Source organism: Acartia tonsa, chromosome 3, assembly GCF_053477335.1.
Source record: "Acartia tonsa isolate MP-2025a chromosome 3, ASM5347733v1, whole genome shotgun sequence".
In the NCBI taxonomy this organism is placed as follows: domain Eukaryota; kingdom Metazoa; phylum Arthropoda; class Copepoda; order Calanoida; family Acartiidae; genus Acartia; species Acartia tonsa.
Window position 1 is genome coordinate 45,363,899 of NC_137262.1, and position 24,347 is coordinate 45,388,245.

Here is a 24,347-nt window from a genome sequence, read left to right on the forward strand (position 1 = left end):
TCTTATTCGTTGGCTTTTGGGACTTTAATGAATTTTGATTGGTTGGTTCATTTAGTTAAATGTCCAAACGTTTCAACCCCTAATTGCAATCTACAGAATTGGTAATTTGCTGTATAATCATTGCAGATGTGCATCAATTTATCGGTTATTGTCTCAACTCTTTAGATCTCTGCATCTGGATTCTGAATAGGCTTGTTAAAATGTAATGAAATACTTATAAAGTTATTTTCCTGGGATAAGGATAGGGATACGGAGAACTTCGCGCCTGTTTGCAATAACCAGGGTACAGCGGCCCGTACCCGCTTAAATCGGCGGGGTAATTCATGGCGGCGGCGGCGGAAGATGGCGACAACGGTGATTGGTGCACCGTCAGCGGGGAAGAGGTGAGATGGTCGTTGGCGGCGGGATGAAGGGCTGAATGGGAGGTTGGGGTCGGCAACATTTTTACCATAGCGGCGGCAGCTGTGTCGTATCCGCTGCATGAAAGACTTGGACTAATCATATCTGAAAAATAAAGATAAGTTAAATTTTTATTTATTTAAAAGTAGAGAAAAACATTTTTGTCATCCTTGTTTATTAAAAGTTTTTCTTTAAAAAAATAAAATACCTTTTCTATGTTTATCTTGATATTGTAATAATTCTGATTGTTGATGTGTCCCCCCTAGCCCACCCCCCTGAGAGCTATGATGGGATTCTCCACTAAGATCAAGATGGCCCCCTTCATCCCCGCTGGTCCCCTGACCCTCACCTCCACCCCCTACCCGGTGGTTGGAGGATTTGGGTTCATGGTGCTGTGGACACTGAGATTGAGACCCTTGGGAACTTGCTCCTCCACTAAAAGAACAAAAAGTTGAATGAGTGTCCAGTAAGATCTTGTAGACGGCTTAAATATCTTTTTATTATTGCTGGATTAGTTATCGGGCTTTCTGGTAGGGGAAAGCAATCCCTCTCAGAGAAAAGTCCCTTACAAATTTACCATCCTCAAATTCATTTGAAACATAAGTTAGAAACTAGGGGTGGAACCATTGCTTTTATACAATTTTACTTTAAAGTTTAATCGCACTCTGACTTATCAAAAACATGAGACAAAAAACAAGATAAAAATTAAACTTGTTTTGTTCTCAAGAGTAAAGGATATTTAATGAATTTAATCTTGCACATTTTTCATAGTGTTGGAGAAAACAGGACAGACGGAGATATTAGCGAACACTGGAACAAATATTTGCCTTTAATTTGTGCCATTTTGAAGTTAAAATATTGAAGAAAACTTACCAATCTTCTGGGTCACAATCCCTGAAACCTTTTGCGAATGGATTACTTGCTATCTTCAATTGAGTTATCTAAAATAAATAAAACAGTTAAGAATTTTGAACAAATGATTATTAAATTGATATTGAAAGTTTATGTTTAATTAGTTTCTAAATCTTTACATCATAAACCAAGGGTAAATTTGAATAACATTTAATACTGATCAAAAGGATGTATGCATGTCAAGTAATAATAAATAATGACATAAAAGTACAACACAACTTGTATGATAACTCAGCTTATAAAATAAATATAATAATAAATTGAAGAAACTTTTAGATATAATAATGTATTATGAAGTGACTGAAGCATAACTAGATTTGCTTCACAACACGCTCAATATGATATAATCATTTATTTTATTTTAACAGAACATTGTCCAATAAATCTTATTTTAACAGAAATGTGAATTTTAATGATTGTTCTTCGTGTGTGGGAATTATACCTGGGAATAATATGAAATTAGGGATGTGCCGGATTTTATGTAAAAATCTAAATTAGGTGAGCTGCGGGTTAGTTACCTAATCTTACGCATAGGAATCGACGCATATTACTTAAGTTCCTAATAATTAGCATTTTTTAAGAACACAAATGGGTTTAATTGGCGTTTTTTGAAAGGAGAAAAATTTTGGAGACATAAATGTTCTTCCAGTGACATATAACTGTCTTTAAAACTTAAATAAAACATGAGAAAATATTTGAAATAACCCTAAATGTTTTTATAACACTACTTTATCATAACACAGAAACTTTACTTTTAAGTTCTAAACTTTTGGACTGAGGGCTTCAATCATAAATATTATTGATATAAATTGATGTAGCCCATTCTGCTTTAGTTCCTGCTCCTAGTGATTTCCTGTGCATGCCACTGGTTTGAAGTAATTAAAAAAAACTCTCTTTGAATTGAGAAATGGGATAGAAATAGAAATATATACTTTTTTACTTTCTTTATTTTATTCAACCGCTATATGATATTTCTGGCTTTACACTTTGGAAAGGGTCATCCTTGCTATTTGAATAACCTGTACAGTAAGATATATAAGTTAGAAGGAAGTTTAATGTTAGAGGGAGATTTAAAATCTGCATCAAATTTTAAGGATTTTTTTTTATAAAATTCGTTTTTTGTATAATTCTTTATCTAAAAGCGGAAATACAATTTAAGTTTTTAAATTTTGACCAATAGGATAGGTGGATTGGAAACTACCTGCGCTCTATTTGGTTGAATGATGTGCGACACTTAATCTTCTCCAAGCAGAGCGCAGATAATTTTCAATCCACCAATCACAGATGTCAAAATAAATTAACTTAAATTGTATTTCCGCTTTTAGATAAAGAATTATACAAAAAACGAATTTTATAAAAAATCCTTAAAATTTTATGCAGATTTCAAATCTCCCTCTAATATTAAAATTCTTTCCAACTTATATATCTTACTGTACAGAATGTAAAAAAGTAAAGTTACTCTATAGTAATCTTTTCTATGTTACATTACATTACATCCTTTTGTCATAAATGTAAACGAAGCATAGAACATAATTTTCTTTAATAACTAGAAAATTTTAAATATTATTTGAAATATGAGCTTAAAAGAAAATTATTAAAAAGTAGACTTTGCTACTTAGACATTTTTGCTTTAAAATTTTGTAAAACTAGTTAAATGTGTCTTTACAAAAAATATGATCTTACAATTAATTTTTTTTGCAATGAAGTATAGACATTTTTTAGCTTAAAGTAAAAGCTAATAGTATGACATTTACGATGTTCAAAATATACTACATTGAATATTTTGGGGTAAGCAAAGTTATTTAAGGAGTAGTCCCTTTCGTAGCAACGCACCTTAAGGGGCGATTAGTCGTATTTTTAAAATGTTTTTTTTATAGGTTATTTTAGGTTAGGTTAGGTTATATTGGGATAGGTGATTGCCCCACAGGGTTAGACAATTGGCCCCGCAGGGGCTAGAAATAGGAGAAAAGCTACTGTGAAAAATACGAAGAACCGCCCCTTAAGGTGCTTTGCCACGAAAGGGACTATACCCTTTATTTATTATATTTTTTCTTGTTCAATATGTGACTCTAAAAATGGCATTAAATATTTTCCATGTATTTACCAATTCTAAAAAATGTGCTACGCCATAGAATCAGAGTGTATCTTTACTACTTTTTAATTAAATGGAGCGTGCATGTTGTCATACATAAACAACGTTGAACAGGGAAGGGGTATAAAGAAAAATATTGAAATAAAATAATAAAAAAATGTAAATCATAAATATTGAAGAATCATACAGACAAGATTTGGTTAGCTTCAAAAAGTAATTATGCTATTTAATAAAGTAGTAAGTTTTATGTCTGTAGCTTACGATTTAACGAATACTACTGAACCGTTTGAGTTCTCCCTTTTAGGAAAAAGTCCCATAGTCCCTTCAAATACAGAGCTCTCTGAAGCTAGGAGCGACACCGCTAGTAAATGATAAATTACAATAAGTAATTAGTTTATTTATTTATTATTTTATTACAAATTCAGAATATAAGGTCCTGTCTGCGCACTACAAAGGCGGCAATGCGGAATGTTTTAAATTCTTTACTATTTTCAATTTTGCATATAAAATAGATAAATTATATGCCATTTAAAAAAATCTACCTATCTACCTTACCTATTGAATTTTCTTGAGATTTGATAACTATATGGCACTTTTTCAAAATGCTGAATATATTTGCCTGATATTTACATCGACATATTTAATAGAGTAAATATTTGCTATATTGCAATACAAATAATGACATTAGCTATAGTACTCAGTCCCCTATAAAATGTATATATCATTGGTATGTAAGAATAAAAATAAAACTTACTCTATGATTTTGATAAGCAGTAACTGCGGTAAATTTAGTTTCTGTGAAGATAAAAGTTCTGAAAGCTTGGGCGGATGGGTCTATGGGCTCCCCCCGCTGGGGTATGTAGATCACGTGAAGGCGGGGCTGGTACCGGTGCATAGAATTTAATATTACCTAAAAAATAAGATATAAATATAAACCCTTAAACCCGGCAGGAAGCCAAATTATTATTAAAGCCTAAACTTAGCAAAGGGGTAATGTTTGTCTAAAATATGAAAACTTAACCTAACCTAACTTATCTAAATGGTGAAATTGGTTTTATTCCGTTTAATCAGTAAAAACATAGAAACCTAAAAAGACTTTTTGTTTATTTGTCAAAATTAAGAAACCTATTAAAATTTTCTTATTTATTCACATAATACATGCCAGTTGCATCACTGACAAAAAGACAAGCAAAATTTTGTGTTTTAAATGATATATATATATATTTCCTCTTGTGTTGGAATGATTTTCTTGTATTCCCTGGCAAGTTCGAACCCATTAATTCCCTTTTCCTTACACCAGAGAATGAGTGTGTTACGCGGCATTCCTAACTATCTCCGCGCTTCGCTTGTAAACAAACAAAGGCGCGCACATTTTTTCCTTGTTGATTCCCATGTGAAGAGCTACGTGAATAAAAATAATGTATTGGATGGATATACATGCGCTCTAATCCGTGGAAGATCTCAAATAAGCCTTCCTGCTTAGTTTGACATCATAATGTGGTAAGAATTTATCTTAATTCTTAATAATAAGTGTAGTATGGTATATTTTTACGAAGAAATTTAAAACATTAATTTTTCAACAAATAGACCATTTAACTGCTAACTTTTGACATACGAATATTTTCCTTAATTTTATTGATCATTTGAATCTAAAATTATCAATTTCTGATGCTATTTAATATGTTTCGTGCCAATTTAAAGTTTTTTAGAAATTTTATATTTTTAATTAAATTGAAATCACGCAACCTCGATATACAAAAATAATAAACCATTAATACTATGTAATTAATTTTATATTTTTGTTTTAGATTCACCGTTTTCATGGTAATAAATACACATTTGTAAACATTCACATGTTGGTCATTCGGAGGGCTTGGAGATTAAGATTTCGTGTACGGCAAGGCATGCGTACCGAAACAATGAAAACGAGACAGAACAGATGCGGCTAAGAAAATATCTGTGAAGTTTTGTGAATGTGTTGGTTGTGATACCTTACCACACACTATTATAATCGTAATCAGTACAGTTAATTATTGTGACAATCATGGGTCCTAAAAAGAATAAAGGCGCTCAACTGGGACTACGGCTGCGCCCAGCCGTCGAGGCCCTAACCAGTGAACTAAATAAAGTGATGAAGTTGGTCAGTGAATCTTCAGAGCTTGATGTTAGACATTTCACTAAGGAGTCAATCCTTGTCCATGACAAGTTCGAGACATTCGATAGCATTATGGTCGGTTTTAGCAAGCTTGGTGTGAGAATCCAAGAGCTTGAGGAGTTTAGTGACATTTATTCTAATATAATTACTGTGCAAAAGGATTATAACGCTCTGAAAGATGCTCTAGATGCTATGGAGGAGCTCAGTGACATTCAAAGTGTTGTTGATTTAGTTGGTGATAATTTGCCTGACCATAAGGCTGAACTATATGATCGTTGCATAAAGATCGTGAAAGTTATTAAAGGGTCATACTTTCCCTTACCAGAACCAATTATAAACACTTTGTCTGCTTTGATGAAACGGCTGGCCGAGGTTAAGCTTGAACCTGTGAAGCCGCCTACAACGACGGCGGGTGCTTCGACAGCATCGCCATTTGTGTCGCCGTTTGGCACACCACAGTTCGGCACCGGTTCTATGTTCACGCCAGGATATATGAATCGTGTCGACGAACGTCTTCTTCCAAGCTTTGACGGCTCAGAGTCAGCCTACGTAAGTTTCAAGGACAATTTTAAAAAGCTTACCGTAGGACAGGACCCGTCATATTTACAGTTATTATTGAGCAGTGAAAAGGTCTGCAAAAATAAAGAGTTAAGACTTCAGTTAATTCAGATTCAATCACATGAATCTCAATGGGCTTACCTCGACGCACGTTTTAAGTCCAAAACACGTCAGATGCTCTGCCTTTTCAACCAATGGGAGAAGAAGCCTAAACCGTCGGACTCCAACCAGATTGTAACAGTCTTAGCAGAGTTTGGTGGTGCAGTTAGCCAGCTCGAGCAGCTGACTAAAGATGATGATGATGAGGAAGTCACCACAAGCCAGTGGTTGACCATTATTCTTTTGGAAATGTTATCCAAAAAGTTGCCACGTGATTTCCAGGACAAGCTCAACCTGGCGTTGGGCTCGATGGATACCCCAAATATTCCTAAGCTGTTGAAGATTATAGAGGAACAGCGTGGCGCCATTTTGATGAGGTGTTCAATCGATGTAGACACCCCCTCCAAGAAGAAAGGTAATCCTGCGGCCGCAGCTACAGCCGTTGGTAAACCTGGGTCTCCAGCTAAGACCAAGAAGAAACAGCCTTGCCCGTCGGAAGGTTGTAACTCTGATCACCTGTTGTTTAAGTGCTCCAAGTTTAGGGATATGTCTGTTCCTGAACGCAAAGTCTTCATCAAGAAGATAGGCGCCTGTTTGCTCTGCTTACAAAAAGGGCATCGGGTGGCCGATTGTCCCAGAGCCGATAAGCTTGGCAGCTGTACCATTGACAGTTGCAACCAGCCTCATAATTCATTATTACATGAATCAGTTGCTAGTGGACAAGTTGCGGCAGTGTATGAATCACAATTGTTTAGCAAGAACAATTTTATGCTGATGTTGCAGCAGGTCCCGGCGTTGGCAGCTGACAAACGTCAAGTCACCGTCAATGCCATGTGGGACAGTGGAGCAAATTTGACGTTGATTTCTAGAAGTATTGCCAAGAAGTTAGAGTTGCCATCAACTGGTCGCACAGCTACTATTTCTCTGGCAGATGGAAAGAGCCAAGCATGTCCTACAGTCAAGATTTGTTTGGTTGACCGCAACCGGAATTCACATATTCTGGAGGCGGCGGTAGTGCCCAGCATTGGTACTGAAGAAGGGTTGCGTTCTATTGATCCTACAGCCGCCGCCGACATTTTCAACATGAAGCCTGATAATTTTTCTATGGTCGACGGCAAGATTGATGTTTTAATCGGCCATTTAACACCAGCTATGTTCCCGTGTGCAGATAAAATGGTTGGTGATTCTAGACTGTACAGAAGCTTATTTGGTACAGGCTATTTAGTTGTGTCTGCAGATGGCAGGACTGTTGCTAATCCTGTCGCCTGTAAAGCTGTGAAGTTGGAGGTCAGCAAGATGGAGTTCCTGAGTACTGAGAGTTTGGGAATACAGCCGCCATCAATGTGCAGCGGTTGTAAGAACTGCCGTCATTGCGCCGCCATAGCCGCCGGGCAGTCCGCCTTGGATGTGCGTAAGCGGCAGCTGATTGAAGAAGGTCTGACATTAGATCTTGAGAACCATATTTGGACGGCCTCATATCCCTACAAGCAGCCGCCAAGTGTGTTATTTGACAATTCAGAGCAGGCCTATAAGATCTGCTTACGTGACCGGCAGAGAATGATTAAAAAAGGTGAATACAGCACCTTCTGCCAAGTGTTTCAAGAAGCTGTGTCTCGTGGAGTGTATCAGAAAGCTTCGCCAGAAGACCTAGCTTATACTAAGCCCGTGTATTATTCGAGCCTAGTCTGCGCATATAAAGAGTCTATTTCCACGCCCTTGAGGATATGCGCCAATTCTAGCCTCTGCTGCAAGGGGCTAAGCCTCAATAGTATTATGATGGACGGCCCAGTTCCATTATATACTCTGATGCACAATCTTATCCGGTTCAGAAGTTATAAGTGTGCATTCGTGGCTGATATTCAGAAGTTCTATAATTCATTATTAGCTACCTATGAAGATTCTCAGCTGAAACGTGTTTTTTTCGCTGATACAGTTGATGGAGAGCCAGAGGTCTACCTTACCAAAACCATCAACTTTGGTGAGGCCTTGGCTGGAGATATGGCCGTGACCGCCCTCAGACTCACTGGTCGTATTTTTGGTGGACGTTCCCAGCAGGATGTTCAAGATGTTTATGGATCTGAGAAGATTAGAGGTTGTGACGTTGTAGCCCAGCAGGATGTGTGGAGAGATGTTCAGCAACCACTCAGTTCTGAATTTATTTTGTATCAAGATCCTCCATCGGTCAAATTGGAGACTTGTACTTACGTGGATGACTGTTTGAGCGGTCATAACAGCAAACCTGAAGCTGTCCAGCTGGTCCAAGAGCTGGAGGATATGATTGCACCTGGCAATTTCAAGTTTAAATCTGTTGTTTATTCTGGAGATGATGTTGACAGTGTAAAAGTTCTGGGCCTTGTATGGGACCCTAAACAGGATAAGTTGTTCCTACCTGTCAGAGCCAACCACGGCGAGAAGATTAAGGGTAGAAAGTTACTGGAGGATCTAGATCTGGAGGATCTCTGGAGAAGTCTACCTGAGTTGATAACTAAACGTGAAGTTTGGAGAATTGTGCAACAACTTTATGACCCAATGGGTCTAGCAGCGCCATTGCTGCTTAAGTCCAAGCTTTGTCTGCGCTCAGTTTGCATACATGGATGCAACTGGGATGATGTTATACCTGGAGAGTTGAGGTCGGAGCTTGTGTCCAGCCTCCAGGACCGTTCGGCACTTGGAAACGTGTCGTTCAGACGTTCGATGGTTCCTGATAAGCCGTTGGGGCTTCCAATGCTTGTTGGTTTCTGCGATGCATCTAACCAGGCCTATGCAGCCATCACCTACCTGAGATGGCCAGTTCCTGGAGGATATGATGTAGTTTTGTGTTGCGCCAAGTCACGTGTCGCACCAGTGAAGATTGAGTCTATACCAAGGTTAGAAATGCTTAGTTGTCTAATTTTGGCAAGGCTTGTGGATACTGTTGCCAGAGCCCTACCTTTCAACATTTCTGGCAAGGTGTTTTTTAGTGATAGCAGCTGCGCCCTAGCTCAGCTATCCAGTGACAGTGTTATGTTAAATGTTTTTAACAGTCATCGTGTTTCCGAGATACAACAGTTGACGAGCCCTGAAGATTGGAGATGGGTTCCAACCCAGCACAACATTGCCGATCTGGCAACGCGTGGTTTGTGTACGATTGAGGATGTACAACCTGGATCTACATACCAAGAAGGTCCAAGCTGGTTGCGCCTGGAACAGGACCAGTGGCCCGTTAAGACGGCGGGTGAGGTAAATGCATCCATTCCCGAGAGCGAGCTAAATCCCAAGATGGCGAAGCTCAAGGTAATGTTCACACAGGTAGTGGACAATGATTTTTGGAGGTCTCTGGCAAGAAGGACCTACAGGCAGGCAAGGAGGACTGTGGCCGCAGTTCTTAAGGCTGCCAACTGCTTTAAAACGCTGCTTATCAAGAAACGTGGCGTTGCAGCAAATGAGGATGGTGTTAGCAACAATGATAGTTCTAAGTATTATGAGAACTATACTTTCACAAATACATACATGGATTCTGTTTGTGACCTGTTTTTGACTTCCTTCAACCAAGAGGAGGAAATGACCATGGACGCCGAGGGGAAATTTGACTCCCTTCAACCGTATCATCACAAGGTCCAGGTTTGTTGGCCCATTGTGGGTCATGATGGATGTTATCCTCTTAGGACATTTACAATATTGAAAATGTCCGGGAGAGGAGATGAGGCTCTTGAGGCCGCTGCTGGAGGCCCCAGGAAGATTATGAAGGACAGCCCAGGTGTTGTCTTGCTCAGCCGCCACAACAGGCTGGCGCGGCTCATCCTTCAACAGTCCCACGATGAATTGGGGCATGGAGGCCATCGTAAGACGTTGGCGCAAAGCCGCAGGTATGCATGGATCACACATGGCCGCATGGAGGCTATGAAAGTGGTCAAGAGTTGTGCTGCATGTTCCATTGAATATGCCAAGCGTTCGAGTCCCGCAATTGCTAATATTCTGCCAGATCGTGTCGAGCCCTCTGTGCCCTTCAAGGAGGTGCATATGGACCTTGCGGGGCCGATCGAAGTTACGAAGCCTGGCGTTGGCACCAGGAGTTCCAAGACCAAGTACAAAGTTTGGTTGTTGATTGTGGCCTGTAGATTTACACAGGCTGTATTTGTTGATGTGTTGACTGATTATTCAACTGAAGCCGTGCTGGTCGGCTTGAGAAAACTTCAGGCGTTTTACAATATGCCTAGAAGGGTTACCACAGACAGAGGCACCAATATGGCCGGTGCCAAGCGAATTATGGATGAACTTTTGAAGGATACCCGAATGCATTTTGAATGGCATCTGGTGCCCACCGCAGCACACTCGTTCGTGGGTACTGTGGAGAGGCAGGTTGGGCTGGTCAAGCGTGTGTTGAACAAGAAGTTGGCTGGTGCTACTGTAACCTTCAATGATTTATTGGTGTTGTGTGCTGAGACTGCAAAAGTCTTGAATTCTAAGCCATTGACCTATGCCACCCAAGGAGATGACGTCAATTGCTGGAGAATAATTTCACCTGCTGATCTGTTAGGCGGCAGGACCAACGATGCAATCTGCACCTTTGAGACAGGTTGTAAAGAGCCCATCACCAGGAGGCTGGAGAACTTGGAAGAGTTGACCCGTCAGTTCCATCAGGTGTACAAGGAGCAGCTCATGCCTGAGCTACTCAAGTCCGTCAAGTGGCGCAGCAACAAGGTGCTGCTCGAGCCGGGAGACGTGGTGCTGATCGACGATAGCACAAATTTGATGAAGAAGTTCAGATTGGGGCGTGTGGAAGAAGTGCGCCCAGGTGGGAGGACCGTGGTTTGCAAGTTCAAATTATCAGATGACGCAGCCGCCACGAGTAACGAGACTTCCGCAAGACGTCTGCTCAAGATCAATCTACCCAAAGTTTAGTATAAGTATCGTTCTTGTTTAACTTTGAAATTTATTTTTACGGTAGATTTATCAGATATTTTTTTTCGAAAGACAAAAAACGCAAATTTTGACTCAATTTCGTTAAAACTTTCAAATCGACGCAAGATTTTTTCATTTGAAATGCAAACTTAAGTTATTTATACGTTTACGCAAGTTTTTTCAATGATTTAAGTCTTTCCGGGACCAGGGATTTTTTCGCGGAAATTTTCCTAGGTACCTACGCAAATATGAACATTTTTATCCTTGTTTAATTGAAATTCGATATGATAAAAAGTAACACAATGAAATTTTTTACATCATACAAATATTTCTTTAAGATTTATTATAATCACATAGATAATTTAATATTACATATATATTAAAATTATTTCTATTTACCTTTTAACCGATGTACCTAAAGAAAAATGCAGATTTTTTTTCGTCTTGAATTAAGTAGATTCTTTGAGTTCGAAGATTTAAGCTTAATAAGACCGCTCTATAGTGTATCTTAGCTCTGTTACCTCGGCCAGACATACTACAGAACGGCAAAACTAAAGCATAAGATAATTTTATTTTGATTGCTTTGATTGATGATTCTAAAGTTTCTTGAATTATTCATGATTCTTTTAAATTTTGATTTGATTTAAACATCACTAATTATGTTCATTTTCAGTTGATGGAGCCCTGCGCCAGAAATCCTGTCGGAAATTATGCAGTATCAAAAAATTGTGATGGAAAGACATAACGTCCGTCAGGATAGCTGGAACATGGCATTATTAATATTTGAAAGATTGGTTAGTTTGTATCTTGAGGGGTTCATTCTAACTGAGGCCCCAAATTGCCTTAATTTTGACTGTATGAATATGTACAAGTTGCTTTCTTCTTAAAACAGAGAGAAATTGCAAACTCAGCATTTAGAGAAGTTCTTTTCTTATAATTGAGCTTTTGTTTTATTTTGGTAATGTAAATTGCATATTTCAATTGCAATTTTATTTTTACGCAATTTTGATTCACGAAGATTTAAACTTATGAGATTTTAATTTTCCGATGTTTGATGATTTTTTCACAGTCATATTTTATTTAGATTTAAGTATCTATTTTATTAAACATGTTAGATTTAAGGATTTACCTATTTTATCTAAGAATGTCTAGATGTAAGCCCGAGTATTTTTCCTCTGGAGAAAATGCTTAATTTTGAGAAGTTTTTTATGAAAATTCTATTTTTCTTTTCTAGCAAAAAGATTTAGTAGAAAAAATGTCATTATTTAATCTTTCTTTCTTTTGATTAAAAGTTTGAGTTGATTATTTAATTATTGATGCGATTTTTAATATAAAAATCATTTGCCTATTATTATGTAGGTACCTAATCAAAGTTTAGGTACTATTGATTATTAATTCATGTATTCGCAATTACATGGTCTGTAATTCTAACTTTAATTGAGATTATGAGGCCATGATTAATGAGATGTGTGAGTGGTAAATGTGCATTTCATGAATGTTGAATGCTTTTCCCATTCCTTATTCCTATCCTTATGTGGTAGTGGAGTCGGTTTGAGTTATTGTGGTGTTCGTAAGTTACCATAATTAATTTTAGGCCTAATGGCCATGCCATTTTAAACTCTTGTAATTTATGCGTTATGAGATTGTGATTTGTGGACACTGTCTGCACGCATGATGTTAAGATGAGTTATTGTGTTCGATTCCCAGTGACTAGACGGGTGTGTGTTGGAATGATTTTCTTGTATTCCCTGGCAAGTTCGAACCCATTAATTCCCTTTTCCTTACACCAGAGAATGAGTGTGTTACGCGGCATTCCTAACTATCTCCGCGCTTCGCTTGTAAACAAACAAAGGCGCGCACATTTTTTCCTTGTTGATTCCCATGTGAAGAGCTACGTGAATAAAAATAATGTATTGGATGGATATACATGCGCTCTAATCCGTGGAAGATCTCAAATAAGCCTTCCTGCTTAGTTTGACATCATAATGTGGTAAGAATTTATCTTAATTCTTAATAATAAGTGTAGTATGGTATATTTTTACGAAGAAATTTAAAACATTAATTTTTCAACAAATAGACCATTTAACTGCTAACTTTTGACATACGAATATTTTCCTTAATTTTATTGATCATTTGAATCTAAAATTATCAATTTCTGATGCTATTTAATATGTTTCGTGCCAATTTAAAGTTTTTTAGAAATTTTATATTTTTAATTAAATTGAAATCACGCAACCTCGATATACAAAAATAATAAACCATTAATACTATGTAATTAATTTTATATTTTTGTTTTAGATTCACCGTTTTCATGGTAATAAATACACATTTGTAAACATTCACATGTTGGTCATTCGGAGGGCTTGGAGATTAAGATTTCGTGTACGGCAAGGCATGCGTACCGAAACACCTCTGTAAGAAAAAACCATACATAGTATACTAAAAATAGACATTCACAATACAAAATAGATTACTGTTTTTGTTCTAATATTCTGCTACATGTTGATAAATTCAATGATGAAATATGAAATACTTACATGACCATTATCATCTAGTTGATTATTTGTAAGTTTAAGTTTATCAAAGGAAATTACTTGTTTCATCCACTGGCCACCCTGTATTGTTTTAGTTTTATTTTATTGGTTAAGAACGTTCTTGGTAATTTCCTTTAAAAATAAGGAACTTAAAAAAATTTATAATACAAATTACAAATTAAATTTCTGAAGAAATAAAATAATGTTCTATTCTAATCGAAAGATAAAAATGTCAGTCTGTGTAACTGTAAATGCCAAAGATTATTCTGTAACTCTCAGGTAAGCATCTTATATGCAGGTTTTTGGCTATTTTTAGGAAAATCTTGGTTTTCTTTTCCAATCTAAATTTAAATAGAAATGTTGGTGGGGGAGATTTCACACTAGTAATCAGTCTAATTTGAAATAAAGCCAAAATTTCCTTAGCAGGTGAATCCGGATGAACATGTATGCGGGGTGGCGAGTTCGGGTCCGACTTACCCGCTACCACCCAACTACTCGTGTGGAAGGCGTAGCGGTACCGTTTGTCATCTACTGGGATGAAGTCCATTACAAGCATGTATTCTTCCATAGGGTCCAGTCCATACAGACGTACCTAGAGAGATAGATATGTATACAGACAGACAAACATGAACAGAAAGACACACACACACAAACAAACAGACAGATTCACACAAACAGACAGACACACAAAGACAGACGACAAAAGACGAACACACAGATACACAAGCATACACACAGAAAGACACACAGACAGTCATACAGAAAGAAAGACAGGCAAACAAACAATTATACAGACAGACAGATAGATAGATAGACAGATAGATAGATAGATATTATACCTGATAAGTAGGAAACATTCTCCGCCCAGCTTTGGTTACAATCATTTCTGTCCCTAGTTCATTGAATTCCTCCCATAAAGATTTCATCTCTAGTTGCACCTAAAATTTAAAAATTTCATTCGCCTATTCTATCCAGTAATTACCATTTTAAAAATCATTGTAATATGTTAAGATATCTTTTAAAAATCAACATGGAAATGGACATTTAGACTATTTTTACGGATTATAAAGTTGCAACGCTTTCTACATTGTTCATAACTGTTCCAAGAATCTTCATGCCAAGTTTGAAATATCTAAAGCAATTCTTACACCCTAATCTTTAACCTTTACTTAACTTTAATTAATCTTTTGTTCTTCAAAAAGAATGCTAATTGTCTGACACACATACATTCTGTTCTTACCTGTACAGAGCTGACTTTATGGTGGAGTGAAATTTCTGTTTCTCTTTCCTCTTCTCGGAGACAACCTAAAATAAAAACAAGGATAAGAGGAGGCTATTCAAGCAGTAGTTTTATGCTTTAAACAAAAACAATTATCTTCAAGAGCGGTGAAAATTAAAAAAAGTAATTTGAATATGCAAAAATCATAACAAATAATTCAATTCACATTTGTTATACATAAATTAAGTTCCTAATGTAATTAGAATTTATTCTTGTGGACATAACATTATATATCAAATTAGAGTAGCTGCGCTTCTCTCTAGAAATAAAAATCAAACATTTATAATTGACACTATCCCCAAACTGATAAAATCTGAGTTCAAAGTTATGTAATAAAAGATCGGAGATTATATTTATCTATAAACCTATCTATCTATCTAGAAATATATCAATTTCTGATTAAAACGGTATTATAATAAACTTTTTTTATCTACATAAAATAATATAAAAAATTGATATCATACAAGTTACTAAATTCGTATGTAAACAAGGATGACTAAATCCATAATAAGTGAACACATCATTACGGCTTTTTTGCTCATATTTACAAATATACAACCCTTACAACCATAGACGTCCAAGGGGGGGGGGTAATGGGGCGATTACCCCCCCCCCCCCAAACGATTTTTTCATTTTACCCCCTCCATTTAAAAATTACCCCTACCCTGGGGGTGCCTTAGGCACCCCCCCCAAAATAAAAAATCTCTAATAAAAAAAAATTTTGCGCGCTTCGCGCGCATTTTTAATACTATATATTTAATAAAATTTAAATTACCCCCCCCAAAAATTTTACCCCGGGGGTAATTTTTTTTGGGGGGGGTAAACTAAATTTACCCCTGCCAAAAGATTTCAGGAGGGGTAATTACCCCCCCCCCCCCCAGGCAAATTTTACCCCCGGGGTAAAAATTTTTGGGGGGGTAAAAAAATTTGCGGGGCGCTTCGCGCGCCATTTTACCCCCCCAAAAACGAATTACCCCCCCCTTAAAAAATTTTTACCCCCCCCCCTCAAAAAAAAAGCTTCGACGCCCCTGCTTACAACAACTTATTGAATTATAATGTTAACAATAACCCAAATATTTTTAAAATAATAAGAAAAATGGCTTAGATATGCACTGGGTAAAAATATCTAGCAATCAGTTGAGAAATGTTGACATGCAATTTCAGCCCTCTTTTTTAAATAGGCACCGAGATAATCACGTTTCTCTAAAAACGTTTCAGACGGACCGATGGACATTTGCAATTGGAGAGTAGCTTCGCTACTAAAAAATTTATAAGAGCTAGAGCTATTTCTCAAATTTCTGAATAGTGTACTTTTCAATTAAAGCATTCTAAATAGTTTTACAGTTTGCCTAGCGACAAAAAGCTTTTATATTAAAGTAATAAATAAATTGTACTAAAAAAGTTTAAGATTAACTTATAATTTGAACAAACAATGAATTAGATATTGTTATTAAAAGACCGAAAATACTTTTATTTTATTAATAAAACATTAAATTACTTTTGTAAAGTTACTTTGTTTTAAAGGCCCAGTGTTTTTATTAGCAGATACGTCTATTCTCCCCACACTTTCAATAAACAACTTCATTCATTACCTATACAAGCAGAATTTAGTAATCAATAAATATGCTAAAAACTTTGAAACGTTCTATTTTACTTTGAAAAGGGTTTAGGTCCTTTAGATGAGCATCAATTACGAATTAGCTCACAATAGTGTATGTAAAAATGTAGTATATAAATAAATATTTCAGTCAATTGATGTTTAAAAATTTTTATGACGGAGGTTCACACAAACAGCAACTAATTATAGAATAGCTGCACTATTGAAAATAGAATTGTGGAATAATTGCAATACGATTACAAATTATTTTATTATGGCGCCTATTCCCCTGGCATCTAGGAGAGTGTGGACTTGCAACCATAGCCACTCTTTAAATTTTGCTCAAAAATAGCCTAAAACCCTTCCGGGACCCATATGAATCTTTCCATGTAAGGAGAACTTAATTGGCTAGGTTTGCGAGATATCAACGTACAAAGAAACAAAAAAAATCTTACTAGTTTATATACTAGAATATTATAAAAAGCATTTAGGTTTTATCTTCTACATATATAATACATCTTTTGATTCTATAGGTATACTTAGCAGAATTTTTAAAAAAAATTTAATTTCATTTGCATAATTTACTTCTTCTTTTATCTCCATCTTTATCATTTTGGAATACAGACAATATTAGTGTGCTTATCCGCGTAAAATAAATTCCTCATAGTTTTTCATATTTGCAAAAATCAAAATAACAAAGAAATAAGAGGGGGTGTTCAATGAGTAAAGCAAATATAATAAAACCGGTTATGCTGATGTTAAAAACAGTTCTTGACAAATGCGGAAGTGAAGTCACACACCAACAATATTAATTGTCAAATTCCAAGGATTTTAGACCCCCCTGAAGTATTATTTACTCTGTTTTCAGTGTTACAATGCTCAATATTGATTGATTGACTGGGTGACAAATTTTGTAACTTTAGATTTATAGGAAATGTTCTTCCTATAACCTAATTAGATTTGAACAGGGAGTAAGGTTATTACCCCAACAGAAAAAGTATATAAGGAGGTTAGTTGAAGATTTGATTTATATGAAGATGAATCAGGCACTAACATCCTAACATTTTAAGACAACCTCAACCAAGCCTTTGATTGCACAACCTTTATATGGAAGTACTAACTTTACATGGTAATTAGTTGCACCTATTTTGAGTTGTCAGAATTAATATAGAAAGTATGAAATAATTCTAATTTCTTGTTATTTATAAATAAAACGCCATTACTTTGTTTATCTTGTCATAAAGTTTGTTAAATCATTAAATTATCATATAATGCTCAACCAGGGTAGTTTCATGTAGTATGCAGCTCCTCTAAGATCTCGAATATGACGCCCATTATTTAAGAAAACTTATTTAAAGGTATCAGGAATAATATTTTTTATAGATAAATAGCATAATAAAACTCAACATTATCATATTTAAATAGAAAGACCCTCCAACCACCCTTTAAAACCATTTGAATTCATCCAAATAAATTAAAGTAATTATCTATTTCTAATATAGTGTTTAAAGCTTTTTAGGGCCACGAATAACATTATACATCTGTTTTAGAGATATTTACATACCATTTTATTAAAAGAAATAATTAGAACGATTTTAAAACACCCAAAAAGTAATTTGTAAATATTTGACAGCACCCTAGGACTCATTACATACATCAGCTGAAAGCAGAATAATTTCAGTGTTAGGGTCAAACATTTTGAAAATTAATACAACTACAACAAAAAGTTGTGATGTAGGTAAAACTCATAGTGTAGATGTATAACCTAGACAAATACCTGGTTCAAGTGATGGGGACCTTTTTTTTGTCTTCTAGCGAATTGCTTCTGCTCTTTTGTAGCGACTTGGCTGTATTTATATTTTCGACGCTATTGGCAGCTATTCAAAGACTCAATTGTAAGTCGGCACAGGGTCCTCAGATCGTGAATATACAGTTATCTAACAACTGCACCCTCCATTCTTTTACTTTAATGTTAATTCTTAATTCTTTAGCTTTTAAACAATTATTAAAAGATAATTTTTTTATTCTAGTAATACAAATATGGTTTTAGACTTAAAGCAAATGAATAATCATTAATATTGATAATGAATTTGGCTTTTTTCTTTTGATTTTGTTATTCCTGTTACAATATTTTTCTTTATGGCTGTCCATTAGATCTTTTCATGAAAATACCCACTTTCGAATTTCAATCTTCTGCTAACCTAAAAAGTTACTTTAGGGGCCTAGAAATATATGTACAAAATTTCAGCTCTCTATCTCTACTGGCGACCTAGCGCCAGGCATGTAAAATATCAACAGATAACGGTAGCACGGCGGTTTTAACAATATCTCAGTAATGTGCAGGTTTTCAGCTCTTCTGCATATTTCAATTTAAACACATAAGGCCAAAGATATTATATCCAAAAAATCTTTTGTCAAAGTCTACTCTAGACCTAGCGCCAGTCAGTTTTCTAAAATCATGCATTTTATACCTGTGAAAAATGAAATCGCCAGCGCTAGGTGTAGAGTAGACTTTGACAAAAGATTTTTGGGATATCATATCTTAGGCCTTATGTGTTTAAGTTGAAATATGCAGAACACCTAAATTCACCTTCCAAACCATTCTCTAAGCATTTTAATTTTTTTTTAGAAATAACGGGATTTCAAAACTGCCTTTTGAAAAGGCCTAAAAAATATCTTTTTTTGTCCCTTTTTTCACTGTATATAGTTACAACTTATTAAGATATTATTCTCAGTTAAAAAAAATTGGCGCTTCCAGCACCAAAACCGGCAAAAACAGGCAGTTAAACTTCTGAACCCCTACTTAACCCCCTGACAGACCCCCCTCTATCTCTGCTCCTGTTACAGATAGAGACGTAAAACTTTTTTCTGGTTGTTCATGTGTATTTTTAGAGAATTGCTTTTTCTAGTCATAGCGGTCAGACCGCTCCTTATCCGCTTTTTAGCGTCCAGCCGCTAAATATTAAAACAGCTGTAGAGCGGCCAATTTTAAAGCTAAGAAAACCAAATTTGATGACAAACTATTATTTTTTATAATAAAAAAATACCTTCTTTGACCATCGCCGAAAAACAACAAATAACAGAAACCGCCAATTTTGGCGGTAAAACGGCCAATTTTAAAGCTAAGAAAACCAAATTTTATGACAAACTATTATTTTTTAACGGCCAATTTTAAAGCTAAGAAACCCAAATTTTATGACAAACTATTATTTTTTATAATAAAAAATACCTTTTTTGACCATCGCTGAAAAACGACAAATAATGAAACTGCCAATTTTGGCGGTAAAACGGCGGTTGGAGGCGCAAAATAATATTTTTATCTGTTTATAGTTACAACTTATTAAGATATTATTCTCAGTTTAAAAAAATTGGCGCTTCCAGCACCCAAACCGGCAAAAACAGGCAGTTAAACTTCTGTATCCCTACTTAACCCCATATCAGACCCCCCTCTATCTCGGCTCCTGTTACAGATAGAGACGTAAAACTTTTTTTCTGTTGGTTCATGTGTATTTTTAGAGAAATTTACGAACCCGGTATTAGTGTCGGACTGATTATGACGTAACAAAAAAAATTAGCCAATGAGAGGACATTATTGACCAATGGTAAAATTCATAGTAGCCTCTCATTGGCTAATTTTTTTTGTTACGTCATAATCAGTCCGACACTAATACCGAGTTTGAAATTTACTTTTTCTAGTCATATCGGTCAAACTGCTCCTTATCCGCATTTTAGCAGCCAGCCGCTAAATATTAAAAAAGCTGTAGAGCGGCCAATTTTAAAGCTAGGAAAACCAAATTTTATGACGAGCAATTATTTTTCATAACAAAAAAAAATGCTTTTTCTGACCATCGCCAAAAAACGACAAGTAACGGAAACCGCCAATTTTGGCGGTAAAATGGCGGTTGGCGGCGCCAATTAATATTTTTAGCTGTTTATGATCACAATAAAAGACTACATACAAAAATTGGCTGATTAAGGTCTGAAAGGGTCAAGACAGTTAATTGTTTAAACTAATGTAATAGATTTTTATTTTAGTCAGATGCCAGACGCAGACAATTTTAAAAAAATAACATTTAGAAATATTATCAATTTGTCTTCAAAGGGTTAACAACAAAATCAAAATATACAAATCTAATTATTAAAAACATCAAGATGATCTTCTCTATAAATTTTATTTGTAAAGCATTGATATTTTTATCAAATAATATGACAATGATGACAACATTAATAAGTGATTAAATACAGACAAAAAATAGGATGACAACATCCATAAAGACAAAGCTCTAAGATCAAAAGTAAGGACAACTCTCTTGTAATTACTTTTGTAATATTTAATCAACCTTAGTTAAAAATAAGATGAAAATTAGGTGTTCAGGTATGATCCAGCAGGATATAATCCTCCTAGTCTTCAAATAACTTTGAATGGCTTCAGTGTATTTATTTTTTTACTCATAGACTTAAAATTGTAAAATTAAGCTTATCTTACATTCCTACATGACATATTAAATTTTTTTTTTAAATCAGCTGTTGTTTCCAGCTGACCGCAGCCAGTGGCGGCAGTCCATGTAAGCTTCAAATCAATTAAATTTTTTAAAAAATATATATTAATTCTTGAGTAATAATAAACTTCCGTGAATAGTAAGGCCATGACCGTTTGGCCACTCCTTGACCGATTTTTAACTGATTTTTTATTTCCTACCTGTAGTTTTGCCGTTTTTAAGCTGCCAGTAGCGGAATTCTAAAACAGCTCTAGACCAGCCAATTTTTGTATGTAGTCTTTATTGTGATCATAAACAGATAAAACTAGCGCCGCCAACCGCCGTTTTACCGCCGAAATTGGCGGTTTCCGTTATTTGTCTTTTTTTTTGTTATGAAAAATAATTGCTTGTCATAAAATTTGGTTTTCCTAGCTTTAAAATTGGCCGCTCTAAAGCTTTTTTAATATTTAGCAGCTGGCTGCTAAAAAGCGGATAAGGAGCAGTCTGACCGCTATGACTAGAAAAAGTAATTTTCTCTTGAAATACACATGAACCAACAGAAAAAAGTTTTACGTCTCTATCTGTAACAGGAGCCGAGATAGAGGGGGGTCTGTTATGGGGTTATGTAGGGATACAGAAGTTTAACTGCCTGTTTTTGCCGGTTTGGGTGCTGGAAGCACCAATTTTTTTTTTTAACTGAGAATAATATCTTAATAAGTTGTAACTATAAACAGATAAAAATATTATTTAGCGCCGCCAACCGCCGTCTTACCGCCAAAATTGGCGGTTTCCATTATTTGTCGTTTTTTGGCGATGATCAGAAAAGGTATTTTTTTATTATAAAAAATAATAGTTTGTCATAAAATTTGATTTTCTTAGCTTTAAAAATGGCCCTTTTACCGCCAAAATTGGCGGTTTCCGTTATTTGTCGTTTTTCGGCGATGGTCAAAAAAGGTATTTTTTTATTATAAAAAATAATAATTTTTCATAAAATTTGGTTTTCTTAGCTTTGAAATTGGCCGCTCTACAGCTATTTTAATATTTAGCGGCTGGACGCTAAAAAGCGGATAAGGAGCGGTATGACCGCTATGACTAGAAAAAGCAATTCTCTAAAAATACACATGAACAACCAGAAAAAAGTTTTACGTCTCTATCTGTAACAGGAGCCGAGATAGAGGGGGGGGGTCTGTCAGGGGGTTAAGTAGGGGTTCAGAAGTTTAACTGCCTGTTTTTGCCGGTTTTGGTGCTGGAAGCGCCAATTTTTTTTTAACTGAGAATAATATCTTAATAAGTTGTAACTATATACAGTGAAAAAAGGGACAAAAAAAGATATTTTTTAGGCCTTTTCAAAAGGCAGTTTTGAAATCCCGTTATTTCTAAAAAAAAATTAAAATGCTTAGAGAATGGTTTGGAAGGTGAATTTAGGTGTTCTGCATATTTCAACTTAAACACATAAGGCCTAAGATATGATATCCCAAAAATCTTTTGTCAAAGTCTACTCTACACCTAGCGCTGGCGATTTCATTTTTCACAGGTATAAAATGCATGATTTTAGAAAACTGACTGGCGCTAGGTCTAGAGTAGACCTTGACAAAAGATTTTTTGGATATAATATCTTTGGCCTTATGTGTTTAAATTGAAATATGCAGAAGAGCTGAAAACCTGCACATTACTGAGATATTGTTAAAACCGCCGTGCTACCGTTATCTGTTGATATTTTACATGCCTGGCGCTAGGTCGCCAGTAGAGATAGAGAGCTGAAATTTTGTACATATATTTCTAGGCCCCTAAAGTAACTTTTTAGGTTAGCAGAAGATTGAAATTCGAAAGTGGGTATTTTCATGAAAAGATCTACTGTCCATGTTTGAGAGACTCTTATAAACTTTGGCTTTCAAAATAAATATTTATGTTTCAAAATTTCCCATTCAACGTTGCTTACACATATACAATATTATAGCTAGCTATTGAGGCTATAGGACAAACATTTACGTATACAAAGTATCAAACTGTTTGTTTTATAGGCTATGAGGCAAAGATTGATATATGTATTGTCAAATAGGTAATAGGACAAACATTTACATATACAAAGTATTATAGCTACATAGGCTATTGTACAAACATTTACATTCAAATATAAGAAATTAATAAAGATATATAGGCTATAGAACAAACATTTACATATATAAAGTATTATAGATATATAGGCTATAGGAAAAACATTAAAATATACAAAGGATTATTTCTGTAAAAGCTATAGGACAAACATTTATAAATAAAAAGTATTATAGATAAAAAGGCTATAAGACAAACATTTACCAATACAAAGTATTATAGCTTTATAGACTATAGAAAAAACATTTACAAATACAAAGTATTATAGATATATTTATAGGCTATAGGACAAACATTTACATATACAAAGTATAATAGATATATAGGCTAAAGGACAAACATTTACCAATACAAATTATTATAGCTTTATAGACTATAGAAAAAAACATTTACAAATACAAAGTATTATAGATATATATATGGGATAAAGGACAAACATTTACATATGCAAAGTATTGTAGGTTTATAGGCTATAGGACAAACATTTACATATACACAGTATTATAGATATAGATGCTATAGGACAAACATTTACATATACAAAGAATTATAGATATATAGGTTATAGGACAAACATTTACTTACACAAAGTGATATTTATATATAAGCTATAGGACAAACATTTACACATACAAAGTATTATAGATATATAGGCTATAGGAAAAACATTTACATATACAAAGTATTGTAGATATACAGGCTATAGGACAAACATTTACATATAAATAGTATTATAGGCATGTAGGCTATAGGACAAACATTTACAAATTACAAATATACATTTTTAGGAGCCGAAATAATCTTTATTTTTTTAACTATAAGCAAATTAAGCCATTATTGATTTATTGCAGTGAACTATCTTATTTATGATTTTAATAGTTTCCCCTTCTAAATAGTCTAGATATAGATATCATTAAACATACATTTATACACAATTGAGATAAACAAATTATAACAAAATTGCAACTCTTCACACATTAAGGAAACGGATAAGCATTACAATTTTATTTTAAACTTCTACAGTTCAAGGACTTGAAGTATATTTTTTGTTCGCAAAGTTTTATAACCTGCAAATAATCTAAATTGGCCAATCTTCAGCTATTGACAGCTATCTTGCAGCGCACATAAATTGTGTTTGTGTTTTATTTAGCTAGGGAAGCTTTTCATAGTAACAATAAAAAATGACGCCATACTGGCCTACCATTGGTCAATTAAAAGTATACTGGCCTGTTATTATTAATTTAGTCTGTG

General features: G+C 35.0%; 1 protein-coding gene across 1 annotated transcript in view; it reads right to left on the bottom strand.

The window, feature by feature from the left end:
* Positions 1-214: 214 nt before the first annotated feature.
* Positions 215-24,347, bottom strand: part of LOC145314912 (uncharacterized) — a 36,867-nt gene continuing 12,734 nt past the window's right edge. Inside the window, exons 3-10 of the mRNA XM_080154989.1 lie at positions 14,871-14,935; positions 14,470-14,568; positions 14,040-14,222; positions 13,634-13,711; positions 4,158-4,313; positions 1,273-1,340; positions 608-834; positions 215-504 (exon numbers count right to left, since the gene is read on the bottom strand). Coding sequence (XP_080011115.1) covers positions 215-504; positions 608-834; positions 1,273-1,340; positions 4,158-4,313; positions 13,634-13,711; positions 14,040-14,222; positions 14,470-14,568; positions 14,871-14,935 — 1,166 coding nt within the window. The remainder of the gene's footprint in view (positions 505-607; positions 835-1,272; positions 1,341-4,157; positions 4,314-13,633; positions 13,712-14,039; positions 14,223-14,469; positions 14,569-14,870; positions 14,936-24,347) is intronic.